Source organism: Rhincodon typus, chromosome 16 (assembly GCF_021869965.1).
Source record: "Rhincodon typus isolate 14 chromosome 16, sRhiTyp1.1, whole genome shotgun sequence".
NCBI classification, from domain to species: Eukaryota; Metazoa; Chordata; class Chondrichthyes; order Orectolobiformes; family Rhincodontidae; genus Rhincodon; species Rhincodon typus.
In genome coordinates this window covers 29,301,557-29,313,007 of record NC_063347.1, presented here as the reverse complement: position 1 = coordinate 29,313,007, position 11,451 = coordinate 29,301,557, and the positions used below count along the sequence as shown (strand labels likewise).

Sequence of the window (11,451 nt, the reverse complement as noted above, 5' to 3'; positions counted from 1 at the left end):
AGGCAAGTGGGAAGTATATCCTGACTTGTGCCTTGCAATGGTGGACAGGCATTGGGGAGTCAGAAGGTGAGTTACTCACTTAGGGATTCTTAGCCTCTGACCTGCTCTTGAAATCGCAATATGTATATGGCTGGTCCAAATCAGTTTCTGTGGTTAACAGTAAACCCTAGGAGGGTAATAGAGAGGGATTCATCAATGGTAATGCAATTGAGTGTCAAGGGGTGATGGTCATATTCTCTCTTATTGGAGATGATCATTGCCTGGCTCTTGTGTGTCAGGAATATTCTTGGCACATATCAGCCCAAACCTGGATGTGAGCATAGATTGGTTTTTCATGTTTTGGTATTAGAGGTATGGTCTGCCAACTTAAGAAATACATGAGAACATGGGTTATTGTGTTCAGCTACCATTATTGCTTTCATGGAAATTAATATTTTAAGCTAGGCTACATCATCTGCTTCTAATGATCCTAGTCTTCATATCAAACTCCAACATTATGGAGCTTGATCACAATATTTCTAACCTAGAATGCAAGCTACTTTCATGTTGATTTTTCGAGACCTAATGCTCGATCTGATGCATCACAGCATACACTCTCAGTTTCACAGGTTGGTTGTATTTTGCTTTCCCCATTAGTTTGCTATATGAATGTGTGTCAGCTCTGATCTTCCAATGTAGCAATATTTTAGTTGAGATTGGTTCTCCTTTTCCCTTGATACTCAGGCTTTATTTGGAGAAAAATGTTCAACTAAATTAAAGGCTTTTTCCCCTTTTCCATTTCCCACTAAAAAGATGGCACCACTGTAATAATGCGGCATAGGCACAATCAGTTCTGGAATACCCAAGCTCCTCCATCTGCCTGCTTCTTTTCATTGACATACATGTCATCCAGTGACATTACCTATAGACTTGGGTCTGTTCCTATATATACTGATAACACCCACTCCTAACTAACCACCATCTTTGAGCGATTCCAATTGTCATACTCTCAAAGTCAAGAATCAAGTCACAAGTTAGCCAGAAACACTTGCAATTGAACATCATGAAACTGAAAACATCTTACTTAGCTCCTTGCAATAGTTTTACTCTATTGCTGACACAGTCTCCCTTTGGCTGATCATTGGCTGAAGCACTTAATCGCTTTTGTTCTGAGGTTGAGGTAGAAAATCATTCCCCGATTCAGTTTCTGGGAATGTACCTCCAGAATATCAAACTCTACATCCTGAGCCAGTAAAACACTAAATTATGGTGTTATTGCTTCCAGATTCTCCTTTTTCTAAAGCTCTTTTTGTGGACTTTTAACATGCTTTCCAGTGTGTCCATACCTCCAGAATAGGCTCCACTTAAGCCATCAGCCCTGTCTTTGCCAACTTCTGTTTCCTCCTTAGTCCCTAATTCAATCCATTCAAATTGTCATTCTTCTGTACAAATCCATTCATGACCTCAGCACATCTTTACATTCTGGCTCAGTACTCGTTGTTCTCTGGAACTCTCTGCTTAAAGACCTCTTTGCTACTTCTGATCCCTCACTTCTAGATCTTCTTAGGTCCCTCCTCCACCAGGACCGTGTCTACATTAAAGGCGTATAAGAATCAAAGTTAATAAAAATCCGAAGAAACAAGTCCAAAACATTGGGTCAAGTTCATGGACACAGGGATATGAATCTTTATTTACAAAATTTAACAGAAATTAGACAATTCAGGATGTAGCAAACTGCTGAATGGACCACACAGAACAGATCTGCTTCAGAAAGAGAATAATGTTGCGGCTGTTCTTTGTTTACCTGTTTTTCCACAATTTTTGTTTTGTAGTTGTGAACAATATGAAATATCTGGGAAAGTTCGTGCTGCTTATCGGTGTGGATTAATGTAATGATTTAAAACCAAACACCAAAATATTTCGCGTGCACAAAAGAAGCCCTGAATGCTGCACCGTTATAAGTTTGCAAACGGGGAAGTGCAGTAAGGAGTTCAGTAGGTTTTATTGACGCCTTTGCAACCTTTGTGGGTGTACAAGTGTTCAGTTTTTAGACTACACGAACTTAAATGAAGTTTCATTCCACGTTTTTCTGAGAAGTGGCAGTGGCAGTGGGTGGAGCTGGCAGCTGCGCTCCGGGAAACGGACAAGGCGTTAAACCAATACCGAGGCGCAGGCTATGTCCCAGGTTCGGAAGAAGGGAAGTTGCTTAAAACACGGCGGTCGGTTCGAGTCGAAAGAGAACGTAAAAGTTGGGATTCTTGTTGGAAGTTTCCTGCAGGCCGGCCTCGTAGACACGAGCAGGAAGAGCGGGAGCCGGACTGATTGAAATCTTCTGGTTTGTGTCCCAGCCTCTGTAATCCATCACATGCAAACTGTAAACTCCAAGCATGACGTTTCCAGGTAGTTTGCTTCTTTCAGTCTCAATGACATTCAGTGAAATGTAGTTGAACCTGTATGCCTGCTTGCTGCCAGTTAGCTTTAAAACAAGGCATTACCAAACCCGTTAGGACTGACTTAGAGTGACATCATGACATATTGCTGAAAACACGGTTTGCTGGATGGTTGCTGATGTGGGCCGGGCTTCTCTTTTCACTGTGTCTTTCAGTCATTGCTGTTCGATCTGCTTTCCAGCCTGGATCATATGACTGGCTGAGACTAGGAATTGCCTTCAGCCTAGAATTGGCTGGCGATCATTGCCAGCCACATTTTAACATGAAGGCTTGAAAAGACCCGGTTTTCCCTTCTTCCAGGCATCATTCCCAATGTAATTCTATGACTGGCTGATTCTACCCGGGCCGGGAGGAATGTTCTGTGTTCATCCCGAATTTAGGTACGTTTTGACTGGGAAACCCAGGCTCGTTCAGTCGAACAAGGAAATATGTGGAACTTAAGTACACCGTTCAAATTAACATTTTCAGTTTCGGAGCATGTGCTCCCCTAAAATACAAGGTCCTCTTTCCCTGTGCTTTAAAGGGATCCGGTTTTGTGTTAATTATTAATATTTTGCTGAGATGACTCTCCAAAGTTTGTTTCCACGCTTCACTAAATTCAGAAAGAAAACTTCATGGAAGGCAGAGATCTAGTGACGCTTTAACCTAAATAAATAAACTGTAAATGTGTGTCGAGGGTACAATGTGGACCAGCGGGACGTATGGTTTCAAGGTTGCTCTGTAATAGATTCGGAATTTCTGACAGGGAAGCATTCTGTTTTGGTATATTCATTCACGGGATGTGGGTGTCGCTGGCTGGACCGGCATTTATTGCCCATCCCTAATTGTCGAGAGAGCAGTTAAGAATCAACTGCATTGCTGTGGGTCTGGAGTCACATATAGGCCAAACCAGGTACGGATAGCAGTTTCCTTCCGTAAAGGACATTAGTGAACCAGATGGGTTTTTTTTTCCTGACAATCGCAATGGTATCGTATCATAATTAGACTTAATTCCAGATTTTTATTGAATTCAAATTGCGTAGAGTCATAGAAATGTACAACATAGAAACAGACTTCTCTGTCCAACTTGTCCATGCCGACCAGATATTCTAAATTAATCAAGTCCCTTTGCCAGCATTTGACTCTAAATCCTTCCTATTCATATACCCATCCAGATGACATTTAAACGTTGTAATTGTACCAGCCTCCACCATTTCCTCTGGCAGATCATTCCATATGCGCACCACACTCTGCATGAAAAGGCTGCCCCTTAGGTCTCTTATAAATCTTTACCCTCTCACATTAAACCTATGCTATCTAGTTTTGAACTCCCCTACCCTGGGGAAAAGACCTTGACTATTCACCCTATCCATGCTCCTTATGATTTTATTAACCTCTATAAGGTCACTCCTCAACTTCGTGCGCTGGGAAAATTTAGTCCCAGCTTATTGAACTTCTCCCTGTGGCTCAAACCCTCCAACCCTGGCAACATTCTTGTAAATCTTTTCTGTACCCTTTCAAGTTTCACAACATTTTTCCTATAGTAGGGAGACCAGAACTGAATGCAGTATTCCACAAGTGGCCTAACCAATATCCTGTACAGCTGCAACATAGCCTCCCAACTCCTGTACTCAATGCACTGATGGCCATATTCCATATAATTGTTGATTTCTCAATCGTACTTGCTTTGAGTAAAATTTGTGTGAGGCCGGCCTCAGCTCATCTGTTGAGCCCCTCATCTTGGTTAGATCCAGGGGTAATTATTTCAAAATTGCATTCCTGGTCAACCTCCCTTATTGCACCCTCCATTAATTTGATTCCACAGCAAGTTCTGTTCGCCCGTTAACTATGCCCTCACTGACATCCTTAGTGGAAAAACACATAGCTTTTAAAATTCTCACCCATGATTTCAAATCTCTCCACAGTTTTGCCTTGCTCCAACAATGTAATCACCTCCTATTCTATAGACCCCAGCTTATCTGTACTCCTTCAAATCTGAGCATTCTTTATGTTCATTGCTGATTGTGTCTTTGGTCCAAAGCTCTAGAAATCCTTCCCTAAACCTCTCTGCCTCCATCTCTACCTTGCTTTTGTCCTTTGAGAAATGCCACAAAACTGACCTCTTTGACCAAGGCTTCAGCCACCTGCCTTAATATCTCTGAAGTGGCTCACTGTCAAATTGTGTTTGATTATGAAGCATTTTGGAACATTTTACATTAACAACATGATATAAGGCAATGTAACAATAATAATCATATCCATACTGAGGTTTACAACATGTTATTGATGCAGATACTGCAGACATCAACACTAATGTTTGTGGAGCCCTCAAGTTATTCTAATTTCATACTAGATGTTGTGAAGGAAGGGGAGATGAGGAATGTGGGATCAGCTTGAGGGGAGAAATGATATTCTCAGATATGAATAATTAAAATGAATTGTGCAGGAGGAAAGAATTAACCTGTAAGTTTGTTTTAGAGATCTTTAAATTAACAATTTGTTAAAATGAGAATTAATATCTGTAAAAAAAGAACTAAATATTGGAAATGATAATTGTCTATGTAGACATTCGTGTTATTCAATTAAATCTGCTTTTAATTCCAGATTTTTAATTTTAATTTGCAGAGATCTAAAAAATATTTGTGGTGAAAATAGTATCTTTATTGAATTGTATATCTTTTAACTCCCATGCCATCTATCTGCCCCATAGCTTCTTCCTCTAGCCACACCCACATCATTCCTTTCATTCTCTCTACTGCCACCCATTCCCCATTCCATACCTCCCAAACTGCCCAGCTTCTCATTATGCTGCCCTTTCCTCCCATTCTGTCCCCCTTCCTCACCTGCACGTACTGTCCCACCCCATCCCTTCCATGTTTTCTGCCCCTCCCCTGCATACACCCCCACCCATCCCATCCTCCACGTCTTCACAATCTCAACCCTTTTGTTCTCCTCCCTCCCATGCCATTAGCATACACTCCCATAGCGTCTCCCTCCCAGGCTGTTGTTTCTCCAGCCCCCTCTATCCCTGGTAAGAAAGGTTGCAGAGCAGTGGATGTGCAGGGTCAATACATGAGGTGCATGTTCTAGATTCCACCGTGTAAGTCAAATCACTGACCAAACAAAAAACATGGATGGATAGCAGATATATGTTGTTATAGGCTTTGAAAATAAAAGGAAACTGGTAACTTCAAATAACATTGTGTCCGGCATTTTTCAAAATCATGAATGGATCAAGAATGAATAGGTGTTTTCTCATCGAATGTTCGAATTTTGTGTCTTCTTTAAAATAGCGTGTCAGTAACTCTGAATCATGGTATTGCTGCACAGCTTAGTGTGCTTGACTGGAGTCTCGGCAAAACTCAGTGGTATAACAACTCAACTTTTGGCCAAGGCTTTGCTATTAAACAATAGCTGGGTGTAAGCTCTCACTTCCTGGCATTGGCAGAGAAAGCCTGGCATGGACTGTCAGTCTTTTCTTGCTGAAATGTTTTTTTTAAGATTCTCTTAGGTACATTTTTGATTATTGGAATATATCTTATCAGTCAATAATCAAACTACAAAGTAGTTTACTTGCCATAAACTGTCAAAAATTGAATACCCTGAACTGTATAAATTAATTTTAAAACTTACCTTGCGCTGAGTTGATGAAATTCCTGTTCTTTTTCCTCCACAACAACAATTGGCCTTTATATATATACCTCTTGTGTTAAAGAAATTGCCCTTGAGTACTAAACAAGGAAAAAATCTGGATGCAGAGCAGAAAAGAAAGAGCTAAAAGGTTGAGGAGAGAAATGGAAGGCATGGCCTAAAGGAATGCATTGCAGGAGATTTCTAAAGGTATGGAGGAGACAGCAAAAAGAGCTGACAGTGGGGTGATGGCAGTGCAGGAAGCAGTAAATAGGACAATAGGGGGATGAAAAATATGGCTGTGATTTTCCCATTTTCGGATTAATGATGCGGTGGATATGTTAGGTGTCGATTAACCTGCCACCACCTACTACAAAAAAGCTTGATTGATCACACACCAATCAATTTGTTAAGAGCTGCAAGACAAACTTAGGTGAGTATTTTGATTTAGCACACGCTTTGACTATAGCAACACAGTTTCCCAGAAACTACCGATCAATTACAGGCTAGCAGCTTCCGACCTTCAAAAACGAAGGTCAAATTGTATTCCTTGGGACATCTAATGGGGTGAATGTAGGTCTTTTCTTTTGCTCCTCGTGGGGTTGGGATCACAGGGAGAAGTGGTCGGAGGCAAGAGCAGAGGGTGGCATTCAGATGCCATCAGCATGTCCCACATCTGTGCCTCCCCCATTCTGGGTAATTGGAGGGTCTCTTCCTAACTTGGTAGGTAAGATTAAACACAAAGAATGCTAGAGAAACTCAGTAGCTTGGCAGTATCCATGGAGAGAGAAACAGAGTTAAGGTTCTGAGTCTGGTATGACTTCTTCAGTACTCTGGGTTCTTAGAGAATTTGAAAGTGAGTATATGGGTCTTGAAGTCAATTCACTGAGCACAGAGAACCGGTGAGTCTTCCGTACCAAAGTTATATAGGAAGGATGGGAGTTTTGAAGTTCTCAAGTAGATGGAATAGTGAAAGTAGAGAAGCTGGCTGCACTGTTATATTGATTAGGGTCTCAGCAACAGTCGGAGATTGTGGTTTTATAAACGGTGAAGTGGAAAACTATTTCAAACAATTGAATATCGATTTCAAAAGTTTGGCTTAGCATGGGAATAGATGCTGAGTTTGCATGTCTATGAATTTAGCTTGGTTGCTTTTACTGTTATCAGTTTATTTTTTTCTTTAAACTGAATCTAAGTTCCGAAATGGCCATGATGAGTTTGGAATTCCTACATTACCACTTTGGGCCTCCTGAATTACTTGTCCATTAACATACTGAATGAGATTAAAATTCAAAATTTGACTGTAAAATATTTCTCCCTTACTAATATGAAGGGCCAGAATTATTAAGATGATGAAAATGTAGAATAGGAAATAATCATTTAGACAGCTTGATTTGTTCCACTTCCTCTTATAGACATTAAGTTACAAGTCATAGTGCCTTATGTCTACACTTGTCCCATCCCCTGCCAAAAAAGTGCCATTTTTCCTGGATTTTGTCCAGAGGTTGGCTGACAGAGTAGAGCCACAGTTCTCGCATTGATCAAATTCAATTATTTATATAATACTTGGGATTTGCAATGATCATCTATCAATGTTCAGTACAATCTCTGACTTGTTTTTGTATGGTTTGTTCTTAACAGTAAACTGCTTTTGATTATTCTCCCTTAACTCTGCAGTTTCATACAGAAACCTTCAGAAGAACTCTCTCTCTCATATTTTAAATGACTTTTATGAGTTTACGTGTAGCTGTGCAATTTACTAAACTCATTGTGTCTCCCTTTCCAAAATGTGCCATAAGAACTTTTTACACCCACGGGAAAATGCTTACAAGACCTGAGTTTAATGTTTTACCTTTATTTCCAGTAATGATCGTGGCTTCATCTAGTAACTACCTCACTCTCAAGTCAAATGTTGCACTATTAATTTAGTCTACTGACACTAGTGGCAGATTGAGCCAGTCTGATTGCTGTTGACCCCTCAGCCATGGTTGGGATTGGTTACTTGATTTCAGAATCTAATTTGATGCTGTATCCTACCTTAGGCTGCTTGCTCCTATGATTTGTGTGTACAGCTATTGTTTATAATGGAGTTTATGATGCCAATTTTTATGCTGTGGAACTGAATAGTGTGTGCAGAAGAAGAAAATTATTTACAGAACATATACATTTTGAAATTTCAAATTCAGAGCTGTAAAAAACCAGAGTCTGGTACAACCATTCCGGACTCTGATTAACCTTGGTTACAGAGAATGTTGAGATGAACATCCATAGGACAACAACAAAATATTGCAAAAAATCTTATTTGAAAGAAGCATGAATGGTTAAACATTATTCTGAACATTACAATTTTACATATCTGAATATATTGTTGATGGGAAGGAGTGAGCATACAATCACAATTGAGGGTATGGAAATAGTTGAACATTTGTGTGAGAACCTGCTTGAAATTATTTAGTCACAATATTTCCTGGAACTGTGTGACTGAAAGTTTAAGCCAATATTTTAACCATTTTATCACTCTGGCACAGAATTATGATTACAAATGAGAAACATAAGTGGAATTTTAAATTATACAAATATCTGGATTACAGATGTTCATCTGAGTCCATTTCAGTCAATTTAGATATTTAGAGTTCTGTAGCTTTAGTGGACCTCGAGCAAAACTAAAATTAGTATTGAAAGGTAACGCTTAAGAGTACAAAGAGAGTTATCTCCTAAGAATTTGAGCAAACATTGTTGTGTGCAGCAAATGTCTCAAGTAAACTCCCTTGCTGTGTTCCAAACTGCTTGTTTATAGTGGAAATGCTGTTTTTGGTTTTATCCTGCTTTTTATCATTGGATGTTTGAGTCATGTATACACACATCTTCAGGATTTGAGAGAAATTACCACAGTTTCCACGTTACAGCAGTCTCACTCCTTGAGTTAAGATCGAGCCCAATTTTCCGTAGGCATGAAAATGAGAAACAAATAGAGGCATCCTTGTACAGGAAAGTCATTGTCTCTGAACCAATATCCATATTAGAATGGGATTGCTGACCCTAAATATAACATCCCATTGTTGTATCTGGCATAGGCCTAGAATTGAACCTAAGATTTCCTTAAATGCATTTATGATCTAAATTTATTAAGGAGAAGGTAAGTAGAAAAATAAGCTTTGGTTCATGTTCCCAATTGAAGGGGTGGAATGACTAGATCAATCACTCAACACCCAAGGTCCACAATGTTTTTCTTCTGTTTGAAATGGCCGAGAGTAACCCTACTTCTTTAACCCTTCAATCATAAATTGACCAAGCACCGATCATTATCAGTGATTCCCAACCAAAGTACCTGTGATTCAGTTTCACCATACTATTGATTGAACCCTCCCCATCCTCCAAATTTAATTGATATGAGGCTCCTGAATGTTGCTACCTATGGTTAAATGTATTCCTGGAGATTTCATCATGTTGCATTTGCCTCCAGTTTGCAAAAGTTATGACACTCATCTGAGTCAAAGTTGAAACACAAAAAAACTCAGTTCCAAAATTAGGAATTCTTGAGAACCTGAGGACCAAGTATATTTAGTGTCCTTATGCATTCATACCTACCTTCCCCTTTGATGGAATGAAACTTAAATGCAGTAAAATGTGCAAAGGATTAGGCCTCTAACAGTTTTAAACACAGCTCTTTCATAGTAAAACAAATCAGAAAGATTAATTTTAGACATGATTGAAGAGAGAGGTTTTGAAGTGGTAGCAAGACTGAAGAGTTTGGGGAAAACCTACATTTAAAAAAAAAATAATCTTTTCAACATTTACTGTAATTTCCAGTGAATTTTGAAAACCGTGCTCCTAAACTACCCAGGTCTATCGTTGATTTTAGAAACCACTTCCAGCATCATATTTTATGTGCTTCACCTCTGTATTTTGGACGAATACTGTAAGGCAATTTGTCAGCCTCTGAGTGGCACTCCACAGACTGTTGCCTTTGGCCTTTAGTTTCTGTCCGGTCTATATGATCATGGTGCTGGCTGGGTGAGAGTTTTAATTCTGGAAAGGAAAACTCTGCAGATGCTGCAAAGTTGAAATGAAAGAGAAATTTCTGCAAATGCTCAGCAAGCCAACCAGAATGTGTGGAGAGAGAAGAACAGTTAATATTGTAGGTTGATGATCTTCAATCGGAACCAGAAGAAGTTGCAGATGTGACACTATAGTTAGAACAGAACAAAACAAGGAAAGGGCATCAGTTGAGGCAGGAAAGGGGAAGAGGAAGACCTATCATAAGGTGAGGGCAGAACCCAGTATGACAATGGCACAATTATGGGTGCTGATAAAACTTCAACCCCCAGGATACAGGAAAGTCAGTTATTATCATTGCAATGGTTAGCAAGATGTGTGTAAGTTGCGAACTGTATTTCCATACGTTCTTCAGGATCCACCTAAGACATTAATTCTGCACTCCTTGAGGTTTGAGGACAATCTGGGAGAGTCATAGAGTCATACAGCACAGAACCGGGCCCCTTGATCTGACTCGTCCAGTCAGACCAAGTTTCCCAAACTAAACTAATCCCATTTACCTTCACAACAAGGTGCAGAGCTGGATGAACACAGCAGGCCAAGCAGCATCATAGGAGCAGGAAGGCTGATGTTTCGGGCCTCGATCCTTCATCAGAAATGGGGGAGGGGAAGGGGGTTCTGAAATATATAGGGAGAGAAGGGGAGGCGGATAGAAGATGGATAGAGGAGAAGATAGGTGGAGAGGAAACAGACAGGTCAAAGAGGCGGGGATGTAGCCAGTAAAGGTGAGTGTAGGTGGGGAGGTAGGGAGGAGATAGGTCAGTCCAGGGAGGACGGACAGGTCAAGGGGGCGGGATGAGGTTAGTAGGTAGGAGATGGGGGTGCGGCTTGAGGTGGGAGGAGGGGATAGGTGGGAGGAAGAACAGGTTAGGGAGGCGGGGACGAGCTGGGCTGGTTTTGGGATGCGGTACGGGGAGGGAAGATTTTGAAGCTTGTGAAATCCTTATCTGCTTTCCGGAGGGACCACTCTCTCCGTGACTCCCTTGTCCGCTCCACACTCCCCTCCAGCCCCACCACACCCGGCACTTTTCCCTGCAACCGCAGGAAGTGCTATACCTGCCCCCACACCTCCTCCCTCACCCCCATCCCAAGCCCCAAGAAGACTTTCCACGTCAAGCAGATGTTCACCTGCACATGTGCTAATGTGGTATACTGCATCCGCTGTACCCGTTGTGGCCTCCTCTACATCGGGGAAACAAAGCGGAGGCTTGGGGACTGCTTTGCAGAACACCTACGCTCAGTTCGCAATAAACAACTACACCTCCCAGTCGCGAACTGTTTCAACTCCCCCTCCCATTCCTCAGACGACATGTCCATCCTGGGCCTCCTGCACTGCCACAACGATGCCACCCGAAGG

At 41.0% G+C, this 11,451-nt stretch overlaps 1 protein-coding gene across 3 annotated transcripts in view; it reads left to right on the top strand.

The window, feature by feature from the left end:
* Nucleotides 1-2,142: 2,142 nt before the first annotated feature.
* The window catches only part of arhgef3 (Rho guanine nucleotide exchange factor (GEF) 3), a 301,914-nt gene continuing 292,605 nt past the window's right edge, over nucleotides 2,143-11,451 (top strand). Inside the window, exon 1 of one of the 3 annotated variants that reach the window (XM_048606689.1) lies at nucleotides 2,143-2,379. In XM_048606689.1, the coding sequence (XP_048462646.1) occupies nucleotides 2,345-2,379 (35 nt within the window). In that variant the 5' untranslated portion in view covers nucleotides 2,143-2,344. Of the gene's footprint in view, nucleotides 2,380-2,731; nucleotides 2,810-3,306; nucleotides 3,322-11,451 lie in introns of those variants that run through there. The other 2 variants (XM_048606690.1, XM_048606691.1) reach the window with 2 other exon arrangements.